Source organism: Nerophis ophidion, linkage group LG19, assembly GCF_033978795.1.
Source record: "Nerophis ophidion isolate RoL-2023_Sa linkage group LG19, RoL_Noph_v1.0, whole genome shotgun sequence".
Taxonomy (NCBI): Eukaryota; Metazoa; Chordata; class Actinopteri; order Syngnathiformes; family Syngnathidae; genus Nerophis; species Nerophis ophidion.
The window spans coordinates 20079227-20092035 of record NC_084629.1 but is presented as its reverse complement, the minus strand read 5'-3'; the positions used below and the strand labels follow the sequence as shown (position 1 = coordinate 20092035).

Genomic DNA, 12809 nt, shown 5'->3' with positions numbered 1-12809 from the left:
TAGAGATATGCGGTTTGCGGTCTCATCCGCGGAGTCCACGGGTAAACCGCGGGTCGGGCGGTTGACATGATGAAAAAATAGATTTTAATTAGATTCGGGCGGGTGGCGGTTGAACCTTTCGGATACATTTGATATACATGGTTCTAGGATAGGTATCCTTTGCCATTCAAAGGGCCATTTAAGACCCGTGTCATAAAGCGAAGAAGCAAATAGGGGACGCTATTATTCTATTGAATGACTGCCGGCAGTCACTCAGCTATAAAACATTAGTGCGTTCTATGAAGCCATTGGCTTTGTGGCCTTCTACAACATACACGATCTGCTTGTCAGTCCAGCAACATGTTGTGTGTGACTTCCGCGGTAACACGCACACGACTGCAAGGCATACTGGGTGACACAGAGTACACTAATGGTTGTTATATAAACAATTTTAACACTCTTAGTAATATGCGCCACGCTTTGAAGCCACATCAACTAAGAACGACAAACACATTTCGGGAGAACATCCTCACAGTAACACAACATAAAATACCCATAAAATACCCATAATCCTTTGTATTCATGACATTTCCTGACTATTTTATACAACAACAACAACAATGATAATAATGTGTAATGTTATTGTAAACATATTTCATAATGTTATTACTACTAATAATAATACTTGTGTAATTAATAACCCTTTGTTTGCAAACTAAGTGGCTACAATTAGTTCTAGTTAACTTTTTTCTTTTTGATTTAAGTGACACTGATAACCTTCACTGAGTGTTGAAGCCCGTGAACAGAAGCCTTGATTGATGCACCTCTGAAGTCAAGATTCCATGGCAATGACCTAGGTCAAGCCAGACAAGCAGGAGCCTAAAGCTTGATTGACAGTTTTACGACTTTGTTTTGATGTGACTGTGCTATTTAAAAAAAGAAGCCTTCAAATTGACAATATTATCAGAACACTGCAATAATACAATTATATACATACCCCTCTCCACTAATCTCGACGGTGACCTCCTCAAAGGATTTTAACACCTCACCGGCCTGCTTGAGTTCCTCCCTCTCCTCTTGGGTTAGGGTGGGTAGTCTTGGGTTTGTTAATGCGATGGTTGTGATGACTGCATCCTTATTTTTAAAGACACTCTGGATCATGTAGAATGTGGAATTCCATCTGGTTGGGCAGTCTTGCTTTAGACGAGCTTCTGGCAAGCCTAGCTGTTTTTGGATGGCCCGAAGTTTTTCTGTTGCAACTGTGCTCCTGTGCAGATATTCGACAATAGCCTTCACTTTGTCCAGAGTTGTTTTTATCGGAGTCATGCCACTGAGTACAATCAAGTTGAGGGTATGGGCAAAGCAGAAGAGGTGTGGCCAACCTGTGTTCTGAATTGCTTTTACCACATTGGAAGCATTGTCAGACACACAGGCAGCCACCTTGTCTGTGATGTCCCACTCCCTTGCAACTCTAACAAGATGCTCTGAGAGGTTGTCTGCTGTGTGCCTATCACTCATTTGAAAGCAGTCCAACAGGACAGAGACCATCTTGTAGTCATTGATGAAATGGCATGTCACTGACATAAATGAACTTGTTGTTCTTGATGTCCAGCAGTCTGTGGTCAGACAGACAGCCTGGGCCCTTTTCACCTTTTCTTTGATTTTTTTCATGTGTTGTTTTGTATAACTCCGGGATGATTGTATTTGATAGGCTCCAATTGACTACATTACTCTGTGAAACAGTTTTAAATAGCTCTGTGAGTGGTAAAGGGGGCCAACCTCTGATGTAATTCAGCGGGCGGTTGGCGGGCGGGTACGGTCCCGATAAAAAGTTGGTTCGGGTGGACGGCGGGTGGATGACGATTTAGGTGACGCGGATCCGGATGATATAATTGTCTATCCGCGCATCTCCAGTGTGTGTGTGTATATATATGTATATGTATAGATATGTATGTACTGTCGATGGTCAGTACTGGACTTCATCTAATGCGGGCCCCAAAAAAGAGCTGTAAGTTGTGTCCTCTTACTTTTACTTTGAAGGGTCGCACCTCCACGCAGAGGTCCACCGCAGACCCGGTGTGGAACGAGCAGGTGGTCTTCACTGAGATGTTTCCTCCACTGTGCCAGAGGATGAAGATCCAGGTCCTCCACGCTCACACCTGTACTCCATTTTGTTTACAGCAGCGCCTCTAACACTTTTTTCACCAAGTACCACCTTAGAAAACAGTTGGCTCTCCAAGTGCCACCATTAGGCTTGTATGGTATACTGGTACTAGTACAGTACTGCCATACTAATGAATCATATTCAGTACTATACCGCCTCTAAAAAGTACCGGTTCCCCCCCCCCCCCCCCCCTTTTTTTTTTTAACTGGCATGACAGCGCGTCGTCACATCCTGTCATTTCTGGTTTTATGAGAAGAGGAGCATGTTGGGCAGCGCGCACACACAGAGTACTTACAAGCAGACTGTGTGTAGACAAAAAAGGGAGAATGTACACATTTTGGTCTAAAAACTAAAGATAAAGGTGAAGTTATAACACTGAAACACCCTCAGGAAGAGGTGCTTTAAGACATGGCTAGCTAGCTAGCAGCTATAATCCGCCGCAGTCGGCGGTGTTTTAGCTACTTCACTAATCACTAAATCACTAGTCCTCGCCTCCATGTGGACAAATAAAGTATGTTTCTTACAAGTGACATTATCACTGGAGGACGAGGAATAACTAAACATGTTTCACTATACCCCGTAGCTCACCGGTGTCACAATGTAAACAAACGCCATGGGTTTTTCTACACCTGACAGCCACTGTAATGATACCAAGTACAAAAGCGTATCTAGTTGATAGTACTATTTTTTTTATATTTATTTCAAACCTGCACAGTGCAACTAAACTCAAGTTTGTTTGTTTTTTACATTTTGGCTTAGATATTTATGCAAGGCTTGAAATGATTGGATGAAGCAGATGCTTATAATATCGCAACCCCTCTCACTCATTCCACATTTAACATAAACAATATAATACAAGAACAATACTCTATAAAAAAAACAAGAAAAACTCCTGTACTCTAACAATACGATACTGTAGTACCACTTTTACTATGAGACAAGACGAGACACACACACACACACACACACACACACACACACGCGCACACACACACACGGGCCCAAACAATCTCTGACCATGCACCTCTCTCCCATCGCTCTGTGCTGAGGGCATCACTCTCTTTCCTCCTCGTACTTCTTTTTTAGTACTTTTCTTTTTTTTTAAACAGTATTTTAAATTTAATCATGCTAGAACACGTTTTTAACTTGTCCCCTAAGTTTTTCCACTGAGTGACTCCACACACTGAAATGCACATTGATTTTAAAGTTGTTCTAAATTTAGGCAAATATAATTTGTTGTTTCCTCTTAAACTGTAACTATGGTGATCATCTCTATCATGGAATAGGTTTTGTATATTGGATGGTAGAGAGTTTTGGGATGCCCTAAACATAATTTGAGCAGTTTTAAAGTTAATAACATTGTTCAGTTTAAGTTGCTTTAAGTCCATAAATAGTGGATTTGAATGATGTTTGTAGTGAACGTTGGACACAATCCTGGTGGCCTTTTTCTGCAGAGTGACTAAAGGCTGTAGATGTGATTTATTACAAATTCCCCAGACTTCAACACAATAGTTTAAATATGACATAATAAATGAATAATACAATAACAGCAGAGCATTGGTGTTCAATAAATGACATGATTTCCTCATCATTCCAACACATTTAGCAACTTTTGTCCTCAGGTAACTTATAAGAGGCTTCCATGAGATATTTTCATCTATTACCACTCTTAAGAAAGAATTTTGTTGAACATATTCTATTGGTGTATCATCAATAACAATCCTGATCGGTATATTACTTTTGCGATTGCTAAAGAGCATTATTTTGGTCTTCTTTAAATTCAGAGACAATTTTTCTGTATTAAACCAAGTTTTTAACTTTATCATCGCCCCAGTTACAGAAGTCAGAAGTTGCTTCATGTCGTCATCTGCACATGTAATGGTTGTATCGTGATTACATTGATAGTTTTTTAGCATCACAAAATCTTTTTTTCCTTTTTTAAACAAATATATTGTAGCTGAGATAGGCGCCAGCGCCCCCCGCGACCCCGAAAGGGAATAAGCGGTAGAAAATGGATGGATGGATGGATATTATGTTTATAAACTCTGGAAATACGTCCCTGGACACATGAGGACTTTGTATGATCCTGTAACTGTGTGGTATCACCCAAAACTAATATATAGAGGATCTTTGACTAGCATTTTTCTACAGAGGAGTTCCATAAAAACAGCATATCACTTGTCATATTGAGGATCTTTGACTAGCATTTTTACTGGAAAATAGTTCTATAAAAACAGCAATCACTTGTCATATAAAGGATCTTTGACTAGCATTTTTACTGGAGAGTAATTCTATGAAACAGCAGAGCACGTGTCATATAGAGGATCTTTGACTAGTATTTTTGCTGGAGAGTTGTTCTGTAAAAACAGTAGAGCACTCATAAAATTAAAGATCTTTGACTAACATATTTACTGGAAAGTAGTTCCATAAAACAGCATATCACTTGTCATTTAAAGGATCTTTGACTAACATTTTTTCTAGAGAATAGTTCCATAAAACAGCAGAGCACTTGTCATTTAGAGCAGTGGTCCCCAACCACCGGGCCGTGGCCCAATTGGTACCGGGCCGCAGAAGAATTTTTTATTAAAAAAAAAAAAATAATAATAATATTTTTTTTTTTTTTTTTGTTAAATCAACATAAAAAACACAATATACACTTACAAATAGTGCACCAACCACAGAAAACTCCCTTTTTCATGACAAAAACGTCCCTTTTTCATGACAAAGAAGAAAAAGAAAAAAAAAGCCCCCCCCCGGGCCGCGGGACAAATTATTAAGCGTTGACCGGTCCGCGGATACAAAAAGGTTGGGGACCACTGATTTAGAGGATCTTTGACTAGCATATTTGCTTGATAGTAGTTCAATAATAACAGCAGAGCACTTGTCATATAAAGGATTCTTTGACTACCATTTTTACTGACGAGTAGTTCTATAAAAACAAAATAGCACTTGTCATATAGAGGATGTTTGACTAGCATTTTTACTGGAGAGTGGTTCGATAAAAACAGCAAAGCACTTGTCATATAAAGGATCTTTGACTAACATTTTTACTGGAGAGTAGTTCTATAAAAACATACCCGGCAAAAAATGGGATGTACTTTTTATTCTTTGGATTTTCTCTGGGTGCTAACTTGTCGTGTCCTCACAGGTCTGGGATGAAGGGAGCGTGAGTGACGTTGCCATAGCGACCCATTACTTCGACCTGAGGCGCATCTCCAACGAGCAAGATGGCGACCGAGGTATAAGGCGTGAAGGATGCGGGATGTGTTCATACTTAAAAAAAACAACAAAAACCTTGCAGGGTTTTTGCCGACATTCGGTCCCGCCTGGGTCAACCTGTACGGCTCCGTCAGGAACACTCTGGGCGACGACACGGCCGAGCTGAACGAGGGCATCGGAGAGGGCGTGTCTTACAGGTTCCTTTCAAAACTGGTCTCGACGTTAGGTACGATGCAAACCAACCGACTCGCGTGTCTACCTGAAGGGGGCGTGTCTACGTGGAGCTGGCAGTGGAGATCCTCTCCGGGGGGCCGGGCCCGGAGTCCAAACTGGCGCAGATGCTTAAGCCGGCAAAGGACGCCAAGACGGGGAAGGCCGCGGGGAAGGATGGCAAGACCGCGGCATCAGCAGCAGCCGGCGCAGGAGGCGGGGCTTCAGGAGGCACGGGGGAAGACGACAGAGGGAAAGCGGCGGCGGAGGTTCTACCCGTGGAATGTCCTCCCACGGTAAAGAACATCACGACTTTACAGAGAAGACATGAACCAGTGAAGGTTTTTGTTTCAGCTCAATGCCGACAACAGAGGCGACTTCCTGCTTTTCGGCGCCGTGTTTGAAGCCAGCATGGTGGACAGGAAGATCGGAGACAAGCCGCTCAGTTTGGAGTTCTCCCTGGGTGAGTATGGAGGCGCCGCGTGGTCCCAGCATGCATTGTGCTCCTGCACATCGCACCGTAAGAGGACTTAGAGGTTGGAGTTGATGACGTCCGTTCTTCAGCGCTAGTCTGGTTCTGTGGTTGTCGTCGCAAGCCAAAGAAAAAGCAAAACAAACGTGCGGCGTCGATTGTCCCAAGAACTTTTGAGTAGAGATGGATAAATGGCTCTTTGAAGGGAAGCGGATCTTAAGGAGCCGTTCAAAAGACTGCCTCGTTCCTATATACATTTTCTTCAGTCACTAGTAACTGTAATAAGATAGTAATACCCCGTTATAAATATGACTTTACAATACAAATATGACAGCTCAGTCAACAGAATTTTAATGCAATTTTATTGATTTTTTTTCAATATGCTGTAAAGAACACCGTAAAATCAACAGTCAAGCAGATATTCAAGTATTTATCTTTATTAAGACAAAAACATGTTTGGGACAGCACAGTGGAAGAGGGGTTAGTGCGTCTGCCTCACAACACGGAGGTCCTGATAGTCCTGGGTTCAATCCTGGGCTCGGGATCTTTCTGTGTGGAGTTTGCATGTTCTCCCCGTGACTGCTTGGGTTCCCTCCGGGTACTCCGGCTTCCTTCCACCTCCAAAGACATGCACCCTGGGGATAGGTTAATTGGCAACACTAAATTGGCCCTAGTGTGTGAATGTGAATGTTGTCTGTCTATCTGTGTTGGCCCTGCGATGACGGGGCGACTTGTCCAGGGTGTACACCACCTTCCACCCGATCGTAGCTGAGATAGGCACCAGCACCCCCTGCAACCCCAAAGGGAATAAGCGGTAGGAAATGGATGGATGGATGGATGGATGGAAAAACATGTTTGGAAAGTATGGTAATATACTGTTACAGTTGTTGCAATAATGGATACTACTAAAGTTTAAAAGGTATACTATTTCAAGCAATAAAATGACAAAAATCTATTACATGTAGTGAGAAAATATGAAGTACTTTATTGAGACTTATCATTTCCAGGTGTTTGCAAGCCAGATAAAATGATGTCGCGGGCCATATTTGGGCCCCGGGCCTTGAGTTTGTCACCTAGCTGTGACCTAGCATGTCATCACCCCCCGCTGATTGCGCGGAAGTGCATCCGAATGCAACATTTCCTTTAACGTTTGTTCATTTTAAAGTTGGTTTAATTTGATTTGATTTTGTTTCCTTTTCCAGTCGCCTATATATTTTCTAATTCCAAACAAAGGCTTATTAAACTCCACCCACAAGTTAACTTCCTGTCTGACTGCGTGCGCATGATAGCGTTCACGCGATTAGGGCCTTTTGGGACAATTCTATGTCTGTGATGTCATCGCTTCAATAAATGAAGCTGGTTTTTAATTCTGATTCTGAGAAGGCAGCGGGGGTGATATGCGTAGAGATTGGCTGTCAAACGAACAAATCACCAGTAGGAATCGGTTCTCATCGGTCACTTTAAAGAGTCGTTCAAAACACTCGACTCGTTGGCAAACTTCACATCTCTACTTTTGAGACAATGATTTTTGGTGTCCATCCCCTCGCCCAGGTAACTATGGCAACGTGCAGGAGGCCAGCGCCCAGCCCAGCCCGCGCTCCCCGAGTCCCGCTCTGGGTCGCAGGAGACCCTTTGGGGACAACCCGGATTCCCCCTCCTCCTCGCTGCTACCCAGGGAGCCCCAGGACCCGGCCAGGTCGTCCAGGTCCACCACACGTCCTCAAAAGCCGCTCATCGTGGAAGGAAACAGGTCTGTGATGAATACATGCAAGTACACGCAGTGTGTACATGTACATCCATAGGTACTACATTGTTATGTACAGCAACTACTATAGGTACTTCATGTATTTCAAGTACAGATACTACATGTATCCTATCTATATATATATATATATATATATATATATATATATATATATATATATGTGTATGAATGTATGTATGTATGTACGTACTACGTGCCTGTTGTATCCAGGTACTATGTGTATTTTATACACATGTACTACATGTATGTTTACACAGGTTCTACATGTGTTTTATACACAGCTACTACATATTAATTTATATACAGGTGCTACATGTATGTTGTATACAGGTAGTACTTGTATTTTATACACAGGCACTACATGTATTTTATACACAGGTACTACATGTTTTATACACAGGTACTACATGCATGTTATATACAGGCACTACATGCATGTTATATACAGGTACGACATGTATTTTATACACAGGTACGACATGTATTTTATACACAGGTACGACATGTATTTCATACACAGGTACTACATGTATTCCTTACACAGTTACTACATGTATTCCTTACACAGTTACTACATCAATCAATCAATCAATCAATGTTTACTTATATAGCCCTAAATCACACATGTATTGTATACACAGGTACTACATGTATTGTATACACAGGTACTACATGTATTGTATACACAGGTACTACATGTATTGTATACACAGGTACTACATGTATTGTATACACAGGTACTACATGTATTTTATACACAGGTACGACATGTATTTCATACACAGGTACTACATGTATTCCTTACACAGTTACTACATGTATTCCTTACACAGTTACTACATGTATTCCTTACACAGTTACTACATGTATTTTACACACAGGTACTACATGTAATTTATTTACAGATACTACATGTATGTTATATATAGGTACCACATATATGTTGTATACAGGTACTATGTGTATTTTAGACACAGGTACTACATGTATGTTCACACAAGTACTACATGTGTTTTATACACAGGTACTACATGTAATTTATATACAGGTACTACATGTATGTTAAATACAGGTACTACATGTTTTGTATACGCAGATACTACATGTATTGTATACACAGGTACTACATGTATTGTATACACAAGTACTACATATATTTTACACAGGTACTACATGCATTTCATGTACATATATTACATGTATGTTGTATGCAGGTACCACCTGTTTGTTGTATATAGGTCCATCCATCCATCCATTTCCTACCGCTTATTCCCTTTTTGGGGTCGCGGGGGGCGCTGGCGCCTATCTCAGCTACAATCGGGCAGAAGGCGGGGTACACCCTGGACAAGTCGCCACCTCATCGCAGAGCCAACACAGAAAGACAGACCACATTCACATTCACACACTAGTGCCAATTTAGTGTTGCCAATCAACCTATCCCCAGGTGCATGTCTTTGGAAGTGGGAGGAAGGTACTACATGTATTTTATACACAGGTACTTCATGTAATTATTTACAGATACTACATGTATGTTATATACATATACTATGTGTTTGTTGTATACAGGTACTATGTGTATTTTAGACACAGGTACTACATGTATGTTCACACAAGTACTACATGTGTTTTATACACAGGTACTACATGTATTTTATACACAGGTACTTCATGTAATTATTTACAGATACTACATGTATGTTATATACATGTACTATGTGTTTGTTGTATACAGGTACTATGTGTATTTTAGACACAGGTACTACATGTATGTTCACACAAGTACTACATGTGTTTTATACACAGGTACTACATGTAATTTATTTACAGGTACTCCATGTATTGTATACACACTTACTATATGTATTGTATACACAGATACTACATGTATTTGCCACTGGAGAAAGAGAAGCCTTGCATCAATGTTCTGAGTCAGTGGGAGGACAGAACGTATCGTCTGTACAACTCCAACATGCTGGAGAACATAGCAGTCCTGTTTGTGCGTATACACACACACACACCATGGAGACACTCATTTACAGCACATCTGTGACAACAAAACTTATTTTTATCTAACTTTGGAATGATCAAGTTGCAAGAACATGCATGTTGCAAGAAGAGGAGTTACTGTTTGAAGTGGGTTTGTTTGCTGTCTGGTGGGTCCAGATCAGTCCCTTAAAATCATCCAGCAGAACAAAAAGGGAATAACTGGATAATTTTTACATATCGTGTTGAAACACGGCCACTTAACTTACATGACACAACGAGTGCGTTTACGTTACAGGAAGAAGGCGTTGCCACGGCCACCGAGCTCCACAGGAAGTTAGACCCCGGGGCTGAGCAGGCGCTCAGAACAACGGTCCAAGAGTTCTGCGTAGATGCCAGGTGTCCACTCCGGAATTAGCCGTGAACGGTCGAACCTGGTCCATAAAACCTGGCGTGTTTCCTTTTTTTTTTTTCCAGGAGTTTTATCGCCGCTGCGGAGTCCAGGTTGAAGGCGGAGCTGAAGTCAGGTCACCTGACACAGCTGGACAGGAAGCGCCTCACCATGTGCAAACAGGAGCTGGTAGGAGAGAGCCGAGCACAGGAACCATAACAACACAGGCAGACACGGAAATAGACAATAATCTGTTTCAGGGTTAAACTGTTCCCAACCTCGGGGAAATGTTTTCTTTTTTGTTGGTCAAATTGTGATTGGCTATGATTATGAACTTTGCAGGAGAGCATGATCGGCGACGCTCGGTCCCTGGTGGAGAGGAAGAGGAAAGCAGGCGGCGTGAAAGAAGCGCTGCGGGACGCCACAAAACTCACACACCAAGTGCGCTTCTTGGTGGAGGAGGTACAGAATGCAGCGTGTGACCACCTCGTCCTTTAGGTTTCACGTCTTGTCGACTTTGCAGCCACAGCACACGGTGCCCGACATATTTGTGTGGTTGCTGAGCAACAACAAGCGTGTGGCCTACGCTCGTCTGCCAGCCAGAGACGTCGTCTTCTGCAGCCGTCAGGAGGCTCGAGGAGTTCACTGTGGAAAGATCCTGACGCTCTTCCTCAAGGTGTAATACAAAAATAAATAAATATGTATGTATGTATGTATGTACGTACATATACTGTCGCGATCAAAAGTTCACATACACTTAGGGGTGTAACGGTACGCGTATTTGTATTGAACCGTTTCAGTACGGGGGTACTGGTTCGATGTGGAGACGTACCGAATGAGTTCCACACGAACATGTGAAGTAGCCGCCTATGCTAAAATCTTAACAAGCTGCTCCACTCCGCTCTGCCTCAGTCTCCTGCACAGCACCCTGTATTGTCCCAGGCTCCCACACAACAATATGATTGGTGACAACCGTAGCGGTAACAAGCCAATCAGCAGTGCGTATTCAGAGCGCATCTTGTCAGCACTTCAGCGTCGAGCAGATAGGCGTTTAGCAGGTGAGCAGCGGACTCTCCCCAAATTATACTAAACATTTCCAAGTCAACTACTTTCTAAACATCACTATGAGCCCGTGAGCTCATAGTGATGAGCTCAGCTCACTCGCATTCCTGGCTTAAGGTGAGGGCTAATCAGCTTTTAGCGTAACGTTAGCTCATTTTACTGTGTGTGTGTGTGTGTGTGTGTGTGTGTGTTACGGACAGTGTTGATTGACGTGTGTTGAAGCAGCAAAAAAGGACATTATGTTAAATGAAGAGTTTCTGTCTCTTATAGTGTACATAATGTAAGGGCATCATAAAGCCTACATATAAGCCATGGTGTTCAGGGATGAATAGTCTCTCCTATTGCTATTTTACTATTTTTCAGCTATAGTTACATTAATCATTAGTAATGTAGCAGCCTAGTTTTGAATGGCAGGGTCCCTGCTATCACATGTTGATACAAATGTAACATTTACATAATAAAAATCAACTACAGGCTTCCCCAATGCTGTAATAAATTAAGAATGATGAGTTGACTTGAAACTGTTCAATATTGCACTTTTTATATTTAGAAGAAAAGTTGTGTCCTTTTATTTCATCTAAGCAACAACTTGAGGCAGTTTAATGTGGATTAACGTGGGCAAAATTATTAGCGTTCCCAATGTAAAAAGGATCAAGCCATTGTTAACAAATTTGGTAAATAAATAACCAAAAAAATTATATTTTGTTGTTTTCTTACTGTACCGAAAATGAACCGAACCGTGACCTCTATACCGAGGTACGTACCGAATCGAAATTTTTGTGTACCGTTACAACCCTACATACACTTGTAAAGAACATAATGTCATGGCTGTCTTGAGTTTCCAATAATTTCTGCAACTCTTATTTTTTTGTGATAGAGTGATTGGAGCACATACTTATTGGTTGCAAAAATCCTTCATGAAGTTTGGTTCTTTTATTAATTTATTATGGGTTTATGAACATGTGACCAAATCTGCTGGGTCAAAGGTATACATACAGCAATGTTAATATTTGGTTACATGCGTGTTGGCAAGTTTCACTGCAATAAGGCGCTTTAGGTAGCCATCCACAAGCTTCTGGCAAGCTTGTGCTTGAATTTTTGACCACTCCTCCTGACAAAATTGGTGCAGTTCAGCTACATTTGTTGGTTTTCTGACTTGGACTTGTTTCTTTAGGATTGTCCACACGTCTAAGTCAGGATTTTGGAAAGGCCATTCTAAAATCTTAATTCTTGCCTGATTTAGCCATTACTTTATCACTCGTCCTGTTGGAACAACCAACTGCACCCAAGACCCAACCTCCAGGCTGAAAATTTTAGGTTGTCTTGTAGAATTAGAGGCAATCATCCTTTTTAATTGTCCCATTTACTCTGTGTAAAGCACCAGTTCCATTGGCAGAAAAACAGGCCCAGAGCATAGTACTACCACCACCATGCTTGATGGTATGCGTGGTGTTCCTGGGATTAAAGGCCTCACCTTTTCTCCTCCAAACATATTGCTTGGTATTGTGGCCAAACAGCTCCATTTTTGTTTCATCTGAGCACAGAACTTTCCTCCAGAAGGTCT

The 12809-nt window shown here is 41.7% G+C and overlaps 1 protein-coding gene across 2 annotated transcripts in view; it reads left to right on the top strand.

The window, feature by feature from the left end:
* fer1l6 (fer-1 like family member 6) overlaps nt 1–12809 on the top strand; it is a 61228-nt gene that overhangs the window by 12729 nt on the left and 35690 nt on the right. For both annotated transcript variants that reach the window (XR_009802936.1, XM_061879489.1), the window contains exons 10-20: nt 2020–2121; nt 5292–5382; nt 5445–5559; nt 5628–5868; nt 5927–6035; nt 7596–7794; nt 9685–9805; nt 10091–10191; nt 10270–10372; nt 10526–10645; nt 10707–10859. Coding sequence is in view for 1 of the 2 variants with exons in the window: in XM_061879489.1 (XP_061735473.1) it covers nt 2020–2121; nt 5292–5382; nt 5445–5559; nt 5628–5868; nt 5927–6035; nt 7596–7794; nt 9685–9805; nt 10091–10191; nt 10270–10372; nt 10526–10645; nt 10707–10859 (1455 nt within the window). In the remaining variant the exon portion in view is untranslated. The remainder of the gene's footprint in view (nt 1–2019; nt 2122–5291; nt 5383–5444; nt 5560–5627; nt 5869–5926; nt 6036–7595; nt 7795–9684; nt 9806–10090; nt 10192–10269; nt 10373–10525; nt 10646–10706; nt 10860–12809) is intronic.